Source organism: Solanum lycopersicum, chromosome 12 (assembly GCF_036512215.1).
Source record: "Solanum lycopersicum chromosome 12, SLM_r2.1".
NCBI classification, from domain to species: Eukaryota; Viridiplantae; Streptophyta; class Magnoliopsida; order Solanales; family Solanaceae; genus Solanum; species Solanum lycopersicum.
In genome coordinates this window covers 7,153,356-7,174,214 of record NC_090811.1, presented here as the reverse complement: position 1 = coordinate 7,174,214, position 20,859 = coordinate 7,153,356, and the positions used below count along the sequence as shown (strand labels likewise).

The 20,859-nt window shown below is 28.9% G+C and overlaps 2 protein-coding genes across 4 annotated transcripts; both read right to left on the bottom strand.

The window, feature by feature from the left end:
- Positions 1–1,846: 1,846 nt before the first annotated feature.
- Positions 1,847–4,939, bottom strand: LOC101255369 (myb family transcription factor IPN2). Of its 2 annotated transcripts, none has more exons than XM_004251911.5 (7): positions 4,568–4,939; positions 4,394–4,470; positions 4,222–4,288; positions 4,079–4,145; positions 3,494–3,536; positions 2,663–3,086; positions 1,847–2,237 (listed from the first exon to the last, which is right to left on the bottom strand). In XM_004251911.5, exons 1-7 carry the CDS (start codon positions 4,734–4,736, stop codon positions 2,008–2,010), a joined length of 1,077 nt encoding a protein of 358 aa, XP_004251959.1. In that variant the 5' UTR covers positions 4,737–4,939; the 3' UTR covers positions 1,847–2,007. The 2 variants fall into 2 exon arrangements, with proteins under 2 accessions (XP_004251959.1, XP_010313970.1); XM_010315668.4 differs by having other exon boundaries at positions 1,847–2,216; positions 4,568–4,881.
- Positions 4,940–14,139: 9,200 nt separating this feature from the next.
- LOC101250192 (36.4 kDa proline-rich protein) lies at positions 14,140–17,987 on the bottom strand. 2 transcript variants are annotated; one of them, XM_026028739.2, is made up of 4 exons: positions 17,865–17,987; positions 16,243–16,363; positions 14,514–15,389; positions 14,140–14,425 (listed from the first exon to the last, which is right to left on the bottom strand). In XM_026028739.2, the coding sequence occupies exons 2-4, from the start codon at positions 16,325–16,327 to the stop codon at positions 14,394–14,396; spliced, it is 993 nt and encodes a 330-aa protein (XP_025884524.1). In that variant the 5' UTR covers positions 16,328–16,363; positions 17,865–17,987; the 3' UTR covers positions 14,140–14,393. The 2 variants fall into 2 exon arrangements, with proteins under 2 accessions (XP_025884524.1, XP_004252142.2); XM_004252094.5 differs by having other exon boundaries at positions 17,795–17,925.
- Between the last annotated feature and the right edge of the window lie 2,872 nt (positions 17,988–20,859).

Genomic DNA, 20,859 nt, shown 5'->3' with positions numbered 1-20,859 from the left:
TATTCCTCGGGGGAAATAAAATGAGAGAAAGGTGGGAGTACACTTAGATCCGTATATATGTATATATATTTGCATAGAATTCCGTTTGGATGAGTATCGTCAGTGAAAAGCTTATTATATTTGTGACTTGTGAGAGCCACGCTTAAAGTTAAAATTGTTACTAACGCTTAAAGTTAAATTGTTACTAATTAAATGTAAAAATATATTCTTTTATTTAGATTTATTAAAAAAAATGTATTATATAAATTAAAATAGAGAGAGTAACAATTTTTTAAAGTACTTGCAATTTTAGATATGTCATAATATTTGTACGACTATAAAAATTTAATTATCATGAAGGATAAATGAAATTTGAACCAATTTCTTTTTTATATCTTCCTAAGTCATACTCCCTCTGTCCTATATTAGTTGATCATTATATTAAAACTAATTGTCTCGTATTAGTTGATCACTTTACTAAATCTAGAAAATATTCATTGATTTTTTTTCCATACTATTCTTACAATTAGTTCTTTTTGAAAGTATCCACACATTTGTAAAGTTCCAAAGAACTTCTCTTAACGGGTGAATTGATAAAATTATCCTCTTATTTATATTTTTTTAATATACGTATAAAAGGAGAAATAATCAATCAATATGAAATGAAGGGGAACTACAGTAACAAGAAGGACTATACTCCATCTGTTCAATACCAGTTGACACATATATTAAGAAATTATGAATAATAAAATAATTTTACTAATTCACCTCACTAAATAAATTTTACAAATGAATACGAACACTTCTAAAGAAAATTAATCGCATGATCAACTAATATTAATATTATTTGGGAGAGGAAATAAAATGACAAAAAGGTGGGAGTGGTATAAAGTACATATTATGCATAGAATTCCGTTTGGATGAGTAAAAAGCTTGTTATAGTTGTGAGAGCCACGCTTAGCCTTGGGAATATCGAATCCTAAAATACAAAAAGTTGGATGCTCTATGTCTCTTTGTCTCATTCCTAAAGAGAAGCTTCCAAATATCCCTATCTTTAATTTATTTTATTTTATTTTTGCTCAAATAAAAGATAAAGAATATATTCTCAACTACTATCATTTTCTTTACTTTTTTTTTCTACTTTGGTTTTCTTTGACTGGCAAATAAACCAAAGATCAAACCATCCTCTTTCTACTTTTTTTTTTTTTGGTTATACAATCATGAATAATTAGCCTAAAATGTAAGTTCCCAATAAAACGGTTAATCTCATGATGATCATTTTGCGGTACCAAAAAAATCATTATTGGGACCTTAAACTTTTTAAAAGTTTAAAGAGAAAATAAAAAACAACTTAGGCTAACATAAAGTGGTATGTTTAGATTAAACAAAGGATTGAAGGACTATTGAATGATGTACAAATTTTAAACATTTAGTACTTTCTACGTTTTATTTTATATGACTTAGTTTGATTTATACATATAGTCTAAAATAAGTAATAGATATTTTCACGGCCAAAAATCATTTCATTCGAAATAAAAAAATATTATTCTTTTTAGACCTGATTAAAAAAAAAATCATAAAAATGATAACATACAAATATATCCATGTATATTTATTTATAAAATTAACAATATATATCAAAATTTACACTATTATATTCGTAATTTCAAATCTTGAATCAACCGTATACATAAGATGTGCAAAAATACAAAAATGAGAAATGATCAACACGTGCCCGCTATATATGATATGATATCCAACAAATTAAATTACATATATATGTAGATTGTTTTAAAAAATGATGGTGCCCTTCAATATTGTAATAATTAGGTAATTAAAATAAGGTATGCCCATGTCACGTGATACGTTATAGTAAAGTGAATTCATTGATATGCATGGTGACCAACAATTATTGTTTCTCCTAAGTATAATAATAAGAGTAATAGTAATAGTAATACTATCGTACAATATATTATAAACTCGATAAATTAGAAAAAAAAGTTCCAATGTAAAAGATTGTCTAAGTTTTTACCCGAAAACAGAATTTCGTCCACCTTGAGCACTCAAACTCGAAACCTGGGCAGCTCTTCTTGGGGAAGGCCTCTCTGGTTTCGTGTCAAACTTCTTGTCATCTTGTAGTAATGGCTTAGACTCGTACATATCAGACACCGAATCAATCTCAGGATTGCAACTCCTCTCCATCTGAATAATTTGATGATCGTCTTCATTATTAGAACCTAAACACGAACCACCTCCACCTAAATAAGTAAAATGATCATCATATATATAGTCTGTTCTCTCTAACAGCTTAAATCTCATAATCGCTCAATTTCAATAAGTAAATGATCAATCATATATAGTATGTTCTCTCCAACAGCTGAAATCTCATAATCACACAATGTCACCAAGTAAATGATCATCATATATAGGACGTTCTCTCTAACAGCTTAAATCTCATAATCGCTCAATTTCAATAAGTAAATGATCAATCATATATAGTATGTTCTCTCCAACAGCTGAAATATCATAATCACTCAATTTCACTAAGTAAATGATCATATATATATATATATATATATATTGTTCTCTCTAACAACTGAAATCTCATAATCACAGAATTTCAATAAGTAAATGATCATGTATATAGTATGTTCTCTCTGACAACTTAAATTTCAATACATACCTAACTCATGTAGACGAAAATCATCTGACCACATAAATGGACTCTTTCCATTGCTAGTATTGTAAGGGCTAGCCCTTTTCTTTCCAAGAGACAAGTTATGATCGGTTGAAGTATTGCTCAAGTTCATGAATCCATCGAAGGATGAGGATCGTTCACCCATGCTACTCTGAGCATGAAGATCGATGTGTTCTCCACATATGTTCAAGTCTTGGAATGATGAGAAAGTTAGAGGAGGGGTTCCAAATTCTTTAAAGGCAGCTGAAATGTCTGGTATTAATCCTCCTTGATGATTTCCAATACCTTTAAAGGTTCTTGTTGGTAATGACATATTTTCTTCTCCACCTAATGTTTGACAAGCTTTTTCTAATATGGTTTGCATGTATTTTCCTTGTGCTTCAATCCTCAATTGAAGGTGTCTTTGTACCTACACCATGCATGAACACATAATTAAATTCCTAAGTTATAATGATGTTATACTCTGTCTGTCTCAATTTATGTGGTACTTTTTACTTTTTTAGTTTGTTTCAAAAAGAATGTCACCTTTTCGTACTTAGGAATAATTGAACTTTAAAATTCTTCTTTTATCTTTGATGGAATGATTTAAAGTCATAAAAATATGCAAGGTTTGTTTTAGGCAATAAATTTCAAACGTTTAAAAAAAAAGTGTCAAAATCAAACGATGTTACATAAATTAAGATGAAGAGAGTAATGGTTGAACCTATTAATTAACTTTAAAATTCAAGATCCGCATCTAGTTTCGGTAATACTAGAAAATTATATCACTTTGATGAAAAATAAAAGAAGAATAGAGAGATTGAAATATATAATTACCTCCAATTGTTCATGCAGCCTTCTTTGCACCTCCATTTGCATCCTAATTCCATCAGATATGTGAAAGTTAATACTTACACCATTTCATGTATGCCATATAATTACTTTACGAGTGTTGATGACAATAACTTGTATTGTCACACAATTCAGCGAAAAAATCAAAATTTTCATTAAAATAATTTTTAACCTATATATTTTCTATAAATTTTTCTTTTAAAATGTGTTAAACAAACACTCTTCACATCACCACTAATTAAACCACCCAATCTAATAGAATTAAGCAATTATTAGAAGAAGAATAAAATAAAAAGAAGATGTCAATATTGTTAAAATTTCTACCTTTCATACTAGAAGATTTAATTTATATTAAAGTTTGATTCACATCACACCCTCTCATACACTTGAAAAAGAATTTGAAACAAGAAAAGAAAAGAAAGGGACTAGTAGTGTAAACACCCTTCAAAGAAACAATTCCTAATAATTATTAAAGTGAAAGCAAACTAAAAGAAGCTATAAACAAGATGAAATTTAATTTATATACTAAAGTTTAAAGTGAAATTAACAAGAAAAAAAATAACAACATACTCATTCATATTACGTCCGATCATTCCAGATGAAGATGCTGAATTTCTTTGTAGTTCTAAACTTGTAGCTGCAAGTTAATTAAACATATTAATATACACTTATACAAAACAAAAAATTCATTTAAGAACACGAATCAATAATACCTCTATCGCCATCCTTCACTGAGTGATCGTTAAATTCTTTGTGTGGTTGTTTTCCCAGTCTAAATTTCTACTCATAAAAACAAAAAAAAACAATTAGGTTATGAAATGATCAAGCTAAAAACATTCAGAGGTAGATCTTCAATAAAATTAATCGCGAAGATCAAAATTAAACCTGAAGATGACTCTTGAGATGGTAAAGGGTTAAACCCTTAACACCCATAACTCTCATAATAGTTTTAGGTGTTGCCTCTACACAACAAAAAATAAAAATAAAACATATAAGTTTAAATTCTGAATCAACCTCTGATGATGAGTTTACATATAGGGTTAGGTATAGAAAACGTACTATCAGGTCCACCTAACTGAGTAACAGCATCAACGAAGCGTTCATGAAGCTCAACTGTCCAACGAAGACGAGGTTTTGGATCAGTGGTAAGGACGAGACCAGAGTCACCTTGAACACACATAGGTCTATCATGAGAATTCATAGTAGAAGGTTTCTTGGCATGGAACATTCTCTCTCTTTTCTTTTTTTTCTTTTTTTAAAAAAAATTTCTTTGATGTTATTTCTTTCTTGATGGAATACTATGCTAAAGAGATTCAAGAACAAATGCGATATGCAAATAGAATAGGTTTGGTTTTAATTTGAAGAAGAGAACATGCACCTTTTAGAAGAAAAAAAAAATAAAGTGGACAAACCCTTCAATTAAATAAAGATAAAGTCTATGTTGAGTAAAATGTGTATTATACATATTAATCCAACCGTTTCATTTTATATGAGTTAGTTTAATTTGACATGAAGTTTAAAAAAAATAAGACTTTTGAAACTGATGATATAAGTGTTAGATATTTGTGTGATAATAAATCATTTCATTAAGATAAAATGAGCATTTTAAAGTTAAATTGTGACCCGACTTACTTTCTTTTTTAATTAATCCAAAAAATAATGACACATTTTTTTGGTCAGTAACAATTTCCAACAAGAATTGTAGTGGAGTGATAAGTACTCCTTCATCCTTAATCAAGAAGTCTCGCACTTGAGTCCCCTTGGCCCTTGAATATAAAGTCGTCTTTGTTAAAGAGTGTTTACTAATGTGGGACTTCCCGATGCGATATGACTATCAAACACCGGGTGAGAACTTTAATTTATATATTTTACCATTATGAAATAATTTCTACCATACAAGTATTATAACTTATTTTAGATCATAAGTTTCAGAAGTTCTTTTTTCTTTCTTAAATTTCATGTCAAGACAAATTAACTCATATAAATTGAGACGAATGAAATATTTAATATAGAAATATATTATTCTTTTTTAAACTGACTAAAAAGAAAATGAGTCATATAAACCGGAATAATGGAGGAGGTAGTAGATTTATAAGTAGGTAGGGAAAAAAGGTTGTAAAATACTAACATGCAGCTCTACTTTAATTTGGCAAAAGAAAATTAAAGTTCCACTGGTGTAGATGTGGATGTGTATATAGTTAATTACGGTGTATTTTTTTTTTTTTTTGCTTTATTAAAGAAAATTAAAGAGGGACTCGTATAACGTGAGGTGATATAATTTATTATTAATAAATAAATATAGGAGTTAATTAACATCTGGCCTGGGATTGAATTCCTACTTTTTATTTTATTTTTTTTATTGAAAAGGGATTCTAATAACGTGATGTAGTATAAATTATTATACTCATACAATCATAACTAACTTTGCATTTATAGGGATTTGTATTGCTATAATTAAACATATTGTTAGTACTAATTCAGAATGTTACCTCGTTAATCACTGGTACATCGGGAGTTGAAATTGGTTATATTTACTTTGTTTTTATTCATATTATAATATCCTCGGTCCACCTTTATTTGTCATGATTTCTAGTTTTAGAATTTGATTAATATTTTAAGATGTATTTTTTAATCATATTGATATGCAAAAAATTACAATTTATGATGTTTTACATATAATTTTTGAATTTTTTTTTAAAAAAATCAAATTAATGTAATCGAATTTACTTTGAAAATCAATCAAATTGACTTTTGAAAAACATAACATGATAAAAAAAGTGGACGGAGGAAATAGTGGCATAATTTGATATGTAAAATATGTTTTTTTTTTATGTATGTGGATACATAAATCGTTTCATTTAGAATAAAATTAGTGTAAAATTAATATTTTAGAATTAATTATTAATAAAGATGAATGATTTTTTTAAAAAATAAACTTTAAAAAAATGAATTTGTATGTATTAAAACGACGAAATAATTAATTTATAATTACAAATGAAACCGCCCAATATCTAGACAACTTCAAAGGTCAAAAGTTTTATGACCAAAAAACCGTTGAAAATATGATTTGTTTAGTGTTATCACTCGACAGCCATTATTATTGAAAGCTAGTCTGTAAATTGAAGAGAACTTTATCAAACAAAAATCAGATATTCTCGACAGCCATTTCTATTGAAAATTAATATATAAATTAATTCATAGGGGGAAAAAATTGGCCAGAAAATTTAGTGAGGATTTGGGTAAAATGGTAAGACGTTATTTTATCTTTTTTAAATATTTTATTATTTTGATTTTATGTCACGACTCAAACCGGGTTGCGACTGGCACCCACACTTACCCTCCTATGTGAGCGAACCAACCAATCTAACCTTAACATTTCAATATAATATCAACAGAAAGTAATGCGGAAGACTTAAACTCATTAAATAAAGACCAATTCATTAACTTCTAAAATTCAACATCTATTATTCCCCAAAATCTGGAAGTCATCATCACAAGAACATCTACGATCAAATGACTAAACTAAGAGTATTCTAAAAGCTAAAAATACATAAGAAGCTAGTCCATGCCGGAAGTTCAATGCATCAAGACTTGAAGAAGAAGATCCAGTCCAAGCTAGAAGCATTAGCTCACCCTGAATTTCCGATGTAGTAAGACTGACTTGAATTACTGTTGAGTTGAAGACGATGGCACGTTTGCTGCACTCCACAAATAAACAAGAAGAAAACATAAAAGTAGGGGTCAGTACAAAACACGGGTACTGAGTAGATATCATCGGCCAACTCAAAATAGAAATCAATATATACCAAGTAATATCATAAAATCAACTATGATACTCAACATGTAGCAACAACAAATACTATATCATTAACAATTACCGTCAAGTTCACACATGAGGACTCAAGCCTCCATACCATACTCGTTTGGGAATTATGTTCATTCGATTGAGTATATTAACATCTTTCAAGATTCATTATCTTTATTTCTCTTGTGTCGGTACGTGACACTCCGCTCCCTCATATTCATTAATCCTCTTGTGTCGGTACGTGACACTCCGATCCCCTAAATCTACGTGTCGATTCGTGACACCCGATCCTCTAAATCTACGTGTCGGTTCGTGACACCCGATCCCCTAAATCTACGTGTTGGTTCGTGACACCCGATCCCCTAAATCTACGTGTCGGTTCGTGACACCCGATCCCCTAAATCTACGTGTCGGTTCGTGACACCCGATCCCCTAAATCTATGTGTCAGTTCGTGACACCCGATCCCTTAAATCTACGTGTCGGTTCGTGACACCCGATCCCCTAATACTACGTGTCGGTTCGTGACACCCGATCCCGTAATACTACGTGTCGGTTCGTGACACCCGATCCCCTAATACTACGTGTCGGTTCGTGACACCCGATCCCCTAATTCTACGTGTCGGTTCGTGACACCCGATCCCCTAATACTACGTGTCGGTTCGTGACACCCGATCTCCTAATCTCCTTCCATCAATTCATCAAGCCTTCTTTCTTACCAAGGCATCATCAATCTCATTACTTTAGTTCATCAACGCTTCTCCCTTACCAAGACATCATCATTAAAAAGAGATTAGGTTTTTATCAAGATTTGGGATTCAATAACTTCATCATGCTTAATATAATCACGTTCATGCATGCATACAATTAAGCACATAGTAGGGTTTACAATACTACCAATACATATCATTCTCTATTAAGAGTTTACTATGAAAGCATGAAAACCATAACCTACCTCCACCGAAGATTCGTGATCAAGCAAGCAAATTTTCCCAAAGCTTTGTGTTTTCCCCCTTCTCGATCGTCTCTCTCTCTATCGATTCCCTTCTCTCTCTTTCTCTTGTTCTTTCTATTTTCTTTATTCAAACCCTCTTTCTTTTACCCTAATTAGTATATAATTAAGAATAAAAGATGACAATAATAGCCCACTAATTAACTTAAGGTTACCTCTTTTATCCCCCAAGAAATTGAGTTATTAATATAGACCCACGAAATATATAATTATAGCAGGAATAGTCCAAAACGCCCCTTTAAAACTTAACCAGAATTCCGACTTCAACTGGGATTACGCAACCTGTGACGGCCCGTCGCGCCTGCGACGGTCCGTCATGCAGGTTTGTCAGAGACTCGATTTCCTTAAGGAGTCTGTGATGGCCCGTCGTACCTACGACGGTCCGTCCTGCACTTCCGTCACGACGTTCAAAGAATCGTTCCCTGTACCAAATTCTCAAGATTTGAAGTGTTTTGAAACGGTGGATCATGACGGTTCGTCGTGCCTGTGACGGTCCGTCCTGCAGGTCCGTCACAGAGTTCAGAGAGTCGATTTCAGCACCCAAATTTCAGAATTTCTAAGTGTTTTGGGACGAGACACCCTCGACGGTCCGTCGTGCCCATGACGTTCCGTCGTGGGTTCCGTTGTCTCAACCTGTTTTTCCAGAAATAAAATCTGCTGCTCAAAACGACTAAACAGGTCGTTACATTTTATAATATCTTTTAATTAAAAAAAATTAATTTATTTTTAAAATAAAAAGAATATCATAGATTTTTTAAATTTCTGGCCAAACTCTAATCAATATTCTATCGAGCTAGCGTTACCCTTAAATTAAATGCTTTTTGATTATATAGCGTTTGAAAGTCCGTTTATATTTTTAATTTAGGAGAATTATTTTTGATAGATCATCGAACGATTGGAGATCCTTATGCCACAATGCCGATGTTTTAATAGAGTGCCTGTAGCTTGTGGTTTTCTTGATTCACGTGACACGCTTAATCTGACATAAATATTAAACAATGAAAAATAATATTTAAAATTTATGGTTTAAAATAAATCTCAAATATTTATGTGATTATGAATGCTGTCATTATGACTTACGAGTAAAACAAAAATTTTAGAATTAAATTATTTTGAATTAAAAAAATAACATTCTTTTGAAACAGACTAAAATAACACGGTGTTTTAGGTAAATTATTAGGGAAAAAAAGGTATTTGAGGTAAAATGATTTTTACACCAAAGTGTGATCGAGCACCTATGTAAGTTTTAAGAAGAAAAAGTTAAAATTAACCGCAGTGACTTTAAATTCGATTTTACCTATTTTTACTGTGAAATAAATATAAAGTGTTTTTCTTAGTTAAGAAAAGAGAGAATAAATATCATATTATATTAAAAGGAATTTAGAAAGTTTATGGTATAGTTTCTTTGATATCTGTACTAAAAAAAAGTAAAGATATTTGTAGTAGATAATATAATTGTCATTTATCTGCAATATTTTGAATCTAAATTGATTATCTCTACGCAAATATCTTTTTTTATTGTGATTATTCCTACACTATAAATAAATTTACGTTATATCAATTATATTTATAATATATTCTTTTAAACAAATTGTACATGATATTCTTATAAAATCAGTACACTTATAGCATATAATTTAAATTAAATATTATTAATTTGAAAGAAATATATCAATCATTTCAAAATATTAATTACAAATATATATTTATTTAATATATTAACATTTTTGTAAAGAAATAATATGTATCTTAGATATCTAATTTAATATTATTTATAAAGGCACATATTTATCAAATATTAATTTCTATTTTTGATAATTAACCTTCATTTTTAAATTTTTAATTTAACTATGTAATTACACTTTTGCAATAAAAAAAATACGCATATAATTACACTATAATTATATTATAACAAATATAATTTCAATTGTCAGATAATTTTTCTTAATAACTTTAAATTTCAACATTCTTCGTGACATATATGTTTCCTATAATAAAATTTAAAAAAATAAAAATAAAAATTGACACATTGTACCCACAACCTTAAATTTAAGATTATAACTTAAATGTCTAATATATTTTCTTAATATCAAAGTAATACAGTTCCACATACTTAGCACTGTCATCCCTAAACACGCTAAAATATTTTATTGCAAACTTTTTCTTTTCTTGTATTTTATTAAGTATATCATGTATAAACAACTAAAAGTTTGATTTTGCCCTAATATATTTATATTGCAATGTACATTATACTGGTATATTTACACTTCAAAGTTATTTTTTAGAATCTTCTGTTCTGAATTCGTACCATATCGATATGCTTAAAAATATCGGTTTACATTATTTATATTAATAATGGTGTAAAGATTATTTACACTATTTGCATAATTTAATTATTATAACATGTTGATTATTACGTATAGTATTTCACTAAAATTATCAATTAAAGCGTATATTAAATAATATTGTTATTTATAAAATCACTCATATTAACTACTCTTTTCGTATTAATTTATGTGATTTTAATAAGAATATCACTTTTTTATAACTAAAAGAATTAACATTGAAATTTGATTTTTATATTTAATGAAATGATCTATTATCATATTCAGGTCATAAATTTTAGATTTACATCACGTCAAATAATATCATATAAATTGAGACTCGATCGGATTGGTACTTGGATTAATTGGTAATTAAGGTGGTTAACCAACAGAAATTCTAAAGCAATTACAGACTGTGCAGCTTTTCTTTCTAGGCTTAAACTTCTCTTCTTTTTTTTCCCATATATATATATATATATATATATATATATATATTATTTTTTTTATATATATGTAATTTTTAGTAGTAATGCTTTTCTTGGGAGTCTCAAAACTCTATACTCTCATAAGCTTTTGTGGAATAGAAGATTGTCGACTCTTTAACTCTATTTACTACCCTAGCTCTACCTACCTTTTGCATGCATGTTTATTCAAAACAACTAATATAACTTCCCATGCACTTTTAATCATTGAACATTTTTTAATAACTTCTTTACTACTTTACATATATTCTAGTAATAATAATCTATTTTTACCTATACATACACCACTTATTTCTAGCCCAACAAAGCATAAATTTGTGGTATAGTTACTGAAATTGTTTCGCTCTAAATTAAATATTTTGGGTTAGAGTCTGAGCTTAAAAAAACTTTTGTTGGGTGTGTTATCCGCGAATAGATTTTGCAGGTTTGAAAACCCGATGAAAAATAAATAAATAAAAATTATGTATACTAGCTGGTACTCCAATTTCATGCTCCAAAGATTCTTGAGTTGATAAATTATCTTGGATTCCAAACAAGGAAATTACTTATAACCTATGAAAGACAAAATTGATTAATTATCCATATATATAGTTGTAAATTTTATAGATTAGCTAGCGCTTGATTATACAATCACATATTTTCAATATGGTCATGTAATTAATCACTATTAGAAACAATGGGGTTTTACTATCGTTCGTAAATCAGTGAAAATTTTGTCTTATAGAATATTGTTTTTCTCATCGAATGAGTTTGCCGGAAAAATGCATGATGGGAAAAAAATCTCGCATTATGTTTGTAAAAATTACTATGTTTCTTTTCTAACTATTCTGTAAAAAGAAACTATGGGAATAGCAAATGAATATTTTTCAGAGAGAAAATGGCAACGTTTTAGTATTGAATAAGTTCAAGTCTCACGGTAAGTCGGTAATACTATGCTAAAAATAATCTTTAGCGGCAATTAATTAACCATAATAGCTTAATTGTCCCTAAATATATATTATTAGTGACAACTAACACTCTTTGTAAATGTGCCTAAAACCTATATACAATTAACTAATGTCAGTAAATACTTTACCACTCTTTATTAATTTTTATATTCATTGTTTTTAAAAGTTATTAATCATGATTGTTTAACTATTAACCCAACTAAATATATAAGAATAAAAACTAATTAATTTGCTATCTTTTTATCACTTAACACTTTCACTTTGTATTCCTCGTGGCCATGCAAATAAGTAACTATAAAAATATCTAAAGAAGAAGGCCTCATCTATTCAACCCCACCTCCCAAACGAATATATGCTTTCTTCTTTCACAATCAATTGAAAGATTCTATTCTTCAAATTAATTTTATTTTTTTCTCCAAATAAAATTATAAATCACTCATATAATTGTTATTACTAAATACTTAAAAATGAATGTTATTTATTATTTAAATTGATAAATGATGAAAATATTTAAATATTTAAAAAGGAAAAGGGGGATTTGTTTTTTTTTACACTTTCATTTTATTTTGTTTCATGACTTAACTATATTATTCTTGATTTTTTTTATAAAGGGGGAAAAATTGATATTTAAATACATGTATATTATATAGTATATCAAAAGCATTCAAAAGTTAAAACTCAACTTTTAGTGCTTGCTTATAGTCTGTCTGGAAAACTTATATTATATAGTATAGTAATAAAGAAGGTATGAATGATAATTAAAATAATAGTAAGAAATTAGAGGATAAAGGGATTTGATTTAGACAAACTTTCCGGGTGCAATATGTTTGCTTAGATTTCAAGCATCTTTATACTCCTTAGAAGGAATTTATTCCCAAAAAAATGAATATATTCTTCCTTCTTCACCCCCACCCCCCAACCCAACCCCTACCCCTCCTCTTACCTTTCTTTATATTTTTGGAATTTCAGAAAGCTCTACCTCCCTATTCACCTTTTTTATTTTTATTTTTCTCTATATGACTCTTCTTAGATTGAGAGGTTCAAGGTTCTTAACCATATATTACCTGTATCCATTCCAATTAATAAATATTGCCTCCAAAATGATATTTGAATTAGATTAATATCATGAATACAAATGTTTGAACTATTAAATTGATTTGTTGTAAAGAGTTAAATATTATCATACACACACATATATATATATGATTCTTATAGTACATTTAAAACTAGAGCTTATAAGCCTACCAATATAAGTCTTTGGCCCTTGAGGCTTGATTATAAAGACCGGACCGGAGTTGGTCCATGGGCCAAAACTATTTATTTAAGGATAACTTGCAAAAATTTCACTAGTGTATGAGGTAGTTACTTAGATGCGCACTATGTTGCAATATTATGAATCTTACCAGATTTTTGGTACGTCTAGATACATATATATCGGTATCCATAGACTCAAAATTAGGTGTAATTTATTTTAGATACACTATCCTCCACGTGGATTCGTGTGTATCTAGGATACATAGACAAATCCCGCGCTCTCGCCTCCTTCTCATCTCGCTCGCCACTCTCGTATCTCGCTTACGTATCTCGGATGCATTACACTAGATACATGTAATTGTAATTAGTATCCTAGATACATGCTAATCACACTAGATTTTTTGCTAGTGTTATTGAAATAACACCATTATTTGCCATATTTGATTTGAAAATCTTCTCATTTTCTTGATATCGTAGAATTTTGAGTTTGAAAAGAAAAAAAAAAGAAAAATAAGACGGGCTTGCCCGCAACCCTTCTAGGGTTGGTTAGGTTGCACATTTTCCGACATTTCCAAATGAAGGTTCGGTATGCCCCAGCCCATAAAATCCCTTAGCTCATGAGGCTTGGGCCAATTGGGGCTGGACTGACCTTTTTTGACAACTCTAGTTAATATGCATATTTATTGCAGTGATGGACTTGACTCCGAAGTATTGGGCTACTCTTTCAAGCGCATTAGGTTTTTGTTTTTTTTTTTAAAATAAAAAAGATATAGATTTTAGATCAATTCAAAAGGATAGTTTGATAATAATTTAACTTTTAAGTTAGGAGTTTCACTATTAAGGATAATGTCAAATCCGAATGATATTTTTCCATTTACATTTAAAATTTAGGAAATGACATGTTCCTTTAATGTGGAAGAGAAGCGTTGAAGTAGTCCAAAGACATACATCCACCTAAATATTTTGTTCAAAATTACAAAACTTTAGTCTTATTTGTCTTGAACTTTTCCATGCAAAGAAAAATGGATCAAAAACCTAATTCAGTCTTCATTTCATCTATTGATCAATAGTAGATGAATCGGCATCCATCGAAACCTGTTCAAGTTAAGAGAAAACGATTGTATTCAGACGTGCATTCAGATTCAAACGTGTTAATCTTAATTAAAACAAATGAATGCCTTACTAGGATCGACGGTTACAAGTATAGCTGTCCCTCCAAAGTCACAAGTGCCACCAGCCATTTTAGTTCTTTGCCAATAGCTATTAAACGCATAAGATGCATGTGCAAATAAAGTATCAGGCTGATAACATGACCCACTGGGCTGAAGTTGATCACAATCTGCTCCAGATGCACAAGCATAATTCATAGCTTCTTGTATTATTGGATCCGGTACTGACGGCTTCGCCACACACCATAGAGCAATAGCATCTGCGATGTGTGGCGGAGGAGGCACTGCCGGTGGTGGATACACCACCGGCGGTAGGAAATACCCTGTTGGTGGGCTAATTGGGACATCATAACTTGGTGGATTTATTGGGACATATCTTGGTGGACTAGGTTCATAATAATAAGGTGGACTAAAAATAGGTTGAGTTGGGCTAGGAACATTAGTGGGAGGATTAGGTGAAACATATTGGGGTGTGTTGGGAACTATTATGGGAGGAAGAAATTGGGGTGGTGGGCTTGGGATTATAGTTGGGCCAGATGATGGGCTTGAAGGTTGGTTTATAATTGGGCCATATGATGGGCTTGGAGGTTGGTTTATAATTGGGCCAGATGATGGACTTGAAGGTTGGTTTATTATTGGGCTATTTGATGGGCTTGAAGGTTGGTTTATAATTGGGCCAGAATTGCCATTGGCTGGTGGTGGATTGACACAATAAGGTGTTGTTGGGGTATTTGGTATTGGAGGAAGTGAATCATAAGGTGGTAAATTGAAGGGAGAACCAACACCATAGGATGAACCAGCCATAGGTAAATACATGTTAAAATGTTTCAAACCATTGATTTTGATAATTTCTTGTGAACTTTGTGACATTCCATTTGATTTTCTAGCATCTGTTTCATATGTATAAGTGCAAAATAATATAGTAAGTAGTGTAGAAGCACTAAGTTGGGATATACACAAGTCGATATTTAAATTTGTATAAGATAAATTGAATAAGTAGATAAAGGTGTCCACGTGTGACGTCTCACACGAATTGCCAAGTAGGAGTGGAACGTGTGTATCTATTTGTTCAACTTTATATAAATTTACTTTTTATTTATACATGTCTAAAGTTGAAGAGCATGACCTCAGCTGATGTTAAGCTAAAGAACATGTCCATGTGTTATGCCTTTATAAGTTATCGATATTAGTGTCAAAGTGATATAATTAATATGAGAATACATGTTAATGATGATTTTAAATTTTATGCATTGATGATATACGAAATAAATAAACTTGCATAACTAAATCAGTTATAAAGTAATTACAGATAAATTTCTCGATAATCATTAATTGCTTACAAAGTAAATTAAAGTAGTAAATATTGTCAAGTATATATAACTTAGGCTTTTCATATATTATCTATCATAGTTAAGTTATGAAATATTATGCATAAGTGAATGTGAAAAACTTTTCCTGCTATAGTACACCTACATTTTTTCACTACACGAGAATTTTCCTGGGGATTAGTATGAAAATTCAGATGAAACTTATTTTCCTACAAATTTTCATACTAATTTCCAAGAAAAATTCTATATAATTCACAGTTTTCTTGTAGTGTTTAATTAGAAAAAATAAATTTTAAACGTTATCTTACTTTTAATATAATATGATATGAAATTTCAAAAAATTATCTATATTTCTTAAACTTTGTACCCAGTTAAATACTTCCGTGGAAGGAGTAATAGAATAGAATGTACATACCAGTATATATAATGAATAAAGCTCCAAAACAGAAAAGAAGTCTTAAGACATATAGCATGGAGTGAGGATAAGTTGATATTTTCATGATCCTTCTCCTCCACTAGTGATATATTATTTGTCTCTGAAACAACAACAACAATTAGAAGCAACAGTAACAGTCTGGTTTGGATTGACTTATGACTTATGATTACAAGTTAAAAATCATAAATTACAATTTCTAATTTAGCTTTTTTTTTTTGCCTTAAAAAAAGTGTTTATATAAATACTTCTTAACTTTATCCAAACACTTTAAAACTGTTTAAAAAATATTATAATTTAAAGATATCTAAAATATGTCAATTCAAACGGACACATATGTTAAAGTAGTAGTTGTGACTTGTGAGTAATATATAGTACTAATAAGTCTGGAAGATTTGATTCTTTGATTTCCTTGGGGGTTATGTGAGCTTCAAGAAATGCAAACATAATATAAGGAATGTATGTTGATGTGTATTATAAGTCACCTATTAAATAATATAATTTGTAAGCTACTATCAATATTATTAAATTAATAAACAATATACATTTTAATTATATATATTTAACCCCCCAACCAATATATTAATCACTTCATAAGATATACCAACTAGTAATAATAAGTATTTTGCATTTTAAACATGTAAGCTATATGTATTTTTGTTAAATTAAGATATTGTATTATGTATGAAATTAATATTTTTATTTTAGTTTGTTTATTTGACCATTGGTTTGAAATTATCTTAATTTAATTCTTTCAGATGAATGTTTTTTTTAACCATTGGTTTGAAATTATCTTAATTTACTTCTTTTAGATGAATGCTTGTTTTAGAAAAAAGAATGTTAATTAAGTAAGCGATTTAAATAGTTGACAACATTATATTTAAGAGTTCTAAAAGATAAAAATAGTTTGACAAAATATGTAATTTTCTAGTCATTTTATTAAAAAAAATTGCCAAAATGTATCGAAAAATGAGTTATATTATAAGAATGTTTTAGTGTACTTAATTTTTTTTATGGCTCACATCCTCTAAAATATATTTCTTTTATTTTTAGGTCAGCATTCCATTTTTTGTCTAATCCAAAAGCATATGATAAATATGACTTATTAATGAGAAGGTTTCTGAAATTACCCCATCAAAAATGAAAACCAAGAGGTAATAAATTATTTAAATTAATGAAAAAAATATTTAGATAATACAAACTTTTTAAGTTTTGGATTTAATATTACACAAGTCTACAACCATGTAATAGTTATCTAAATAGTAGAGTACATATAATTTAGTTATTTTCTTAGACATAAAATAAATTAATACTATTTAATCATATCATAGTATAACCAAAACAATGTATAGCATCAACATAAAAATGTTATATGTTTAAACTCTAGAAGCCTGTTGAGTGATGACTATAAAAAAAAAATTGCATTCAAACTACAAAAAAAACTAATTTAAATATTTGAGCAATAAGAAGAAAGGGAACAAACAAACAATCATATAAGCTTTTTTAATTATGCAAATTAATTAGAGTGTCTTACTTGGAGATAATAGAGATGGTGATTTTCTCAAGGCCAGAGATTGCAACAAATTATTGAAGGAGAAACTTACTCATTTTCATAACCTTTTAAGCCATTGATGCTTGCCTTGACATCCCAAAAGAAGGCCTAAAGTGTGACTTTTCTTTTGCTTCCTTTCTACTCAACTTATATATATATATATGAATGAATGAATATAAGTTATGACAAAAATTACTTTTTACGATAAAAAATATACACATTTATAAAGAGTACTAAAATCTTTATCAACATTAATTAATTATCATTGAATTCAATCTGCTGCTATAGCCTTTAGAAACATGTAGAAAAAGTGTTAATTACTGTTAAACTACATATTTAACAGTAATTAAATTATTGATGTTAATTGAATATCATTAAAAATTATTTTTGGTAAAGTGATATTAGTGAAAAAGCATGTCGATATGTAAGAATTGTTTAATAGAATGTGTAAGAATTAAGCACGGAGTGATTGTTGGGGTTCGTACACATGTCCATTTCTTTTCTTCCAATAAGCTGAGAAATTGAGTTTTTAAAATGAGAAGAACATTATTTTAATTTAACATTTTTGGCAGGGACAATTGATAGAGTGCTACAAATAGTATTAATTAGAGTGCATAATTAACGTAGGAATTAGTAATCTTGAAACTAATTAGTTATGATAGGATTATTTCTTATCGATTGTTTGAGTTGATGTATTAAGAATAATTTATCTTTTAACTATTTTTATTCATATATTAATAATCCATGTACTTTCAACACTATGATTAACTATATGTTAAGTAGACAATCTATAATACTGAATAAGATGTATAACTACATACCCAATATTTTATAATACATATATCAAATGACTTTTTAAAAATTCTATGGAACCTCTTAAAAATTTTATTTTATCCGTCTCATTTTATGTGACATTCTTTATTTTTTATTCCGTCCCAAAAAGGCTGTCACGTTACTATAATTAGGAACAATTTAACTTTAAAAATCGCCTCATCCTTAATGAAATAAATTTTAATTACACAAGTATCGAAGGATTGTTTTAATCAGAGAGTGTCACACAAAATAAGACGAGGGAGCCACTTTTAATATAATATTAATAGATAGATTCATAGCTTACTACTACTTCTCTGTGTCAGGATGATTTTAGGACAGCATCATGTTGAAGGTCATGTATATACACAATTGCCAAAATTAATATGGGATATATGCTTGCCTTGACATCCCAAAAGAAGACCCAAAGTTGGCCTTTTCTTTTGCTTGCTTTCTACTCAACAGCTCTCCCTATTATATCTCAAAATTATATAGGTTACAAAGCAAGTACCACTCTCTGGCCAAACCCAAAATGGGAAAAAGGCAATATCATATTCCTTGCATGAAGAGCATAAGCTACTCACATATATATGAAAAGACATAGTTGTAGTAATCATTAATCAAAAGAACACTAAAATTTTGATCTAAACTAAAATAATGGTTCAATCAAGAAAGTAATCAAACTCATCTTTCTTAGGATAATTCGGTGCATTAAACTTTTATTACGTGCGTAGTTTGAAAAGGATCAGATCATAAGTGTTTATTATACTGTCTCAATAAGATTGAAGGTCTAAAACCAAATTTTATAAAGACAACTTTATATTTATATATGTATATGTATATATGTTTTAGTTGACATAAATAGATTGAAAAATAATAGCATCTTCAGTGTTATCCTATAAGTGAGATTTGGAGGATACTAGAATATACTTAGACCTTATGAATTAAGAATGATATCAATTAATGCAATTTTTTAATTAAAAATAATAATATAAAATTAGAACAATAAAAGCTGACTAATTGATAACTATATCGAAATAATATTCTGTTGAATTTAATAAGCTAGTATATATTGAAATAATATTGCTTTATTGTCGTGCTTGAAATTGGAAGAAGACACCAAAATTTTCTTAGATTTTTTTTCTTCTAAATAGACAAAATAAATTTTGCATAATGCAAATTTGGTAGACTTTCTAATATTCAGTATATAATAAGTGAATAAAATAGTGAAAGGAAATGAAAAATGTAAATATAGAAATAATAGTATGTGTTCCTGTCAATTTAGATAAATGAATAACAAAATAGGTAGTCACATTAAAAAAGATATTACAATTACTTAAAAACTATTCGGGAGCGGCTTAAGCATATAAGTGACCTAAAATAAAAATTAAATGGGGGCTTAAATTTAAATTGTTAATAACTTTTATATAATTAATTTTTTCTAATTTTCATATGAAAATATAACTATTCTTATTTTAATTTTTTTTTCATGAGATATAGTACTCTAAATATGTCAAATTTCTTCTAATAATCCACTTCATTTTTCATGTAATCTTTACTTTTTTTTACAAATAGTATTCAATAATTGTTAAAACATAATAACTTATAACCAATTATTATTAAAAATGAGGCCCCTTAAAATTTAGAGACCTAAGGCACATGTCTTTTTTTAACACTGTCGAGCCTAACCACCCCTGAAACTATTCCATTGCTCTTTTCAAATTTAACGATACATGGGATAGTTTTTGGGCATGTGATCCTCTCCTCAAGAGAAATGTTAGTTTTCGTTTCATTGTAGGTCAAATTTTAACCTGATTTTTGATTGAAATTTTTATGACATCGATCAATATGGATATTGTTAGTCCCATATTGACGTGTTGTTTTTGTTTTTGATAGTATGATATTAGAGCTCTAGGTTTACTAGTCTTACTTGTATAAAATCAGAATTTTTGATAAAATTAAGCCATAATATAAAACAATTTACCAAAATAATATATTTTCCTAAAATCTTACAAAATTAATATCAATGTATTTCACAGTAACGTTTTAGGGTATATTTTTTTTAAAAATCTAACGACATTAGGTTGATTTATGTTACTGTAAGTATACAGTAATGCTTTACTCCTAAAATGTTATTTGTAGTAACATTTTATAATACGTGACTTTTAGTCACGTTTTACTAAAAGCGGATAGTCTTTTATTAGTGAAGTTGTGTTAATCTTCAGCTGTGCATGATA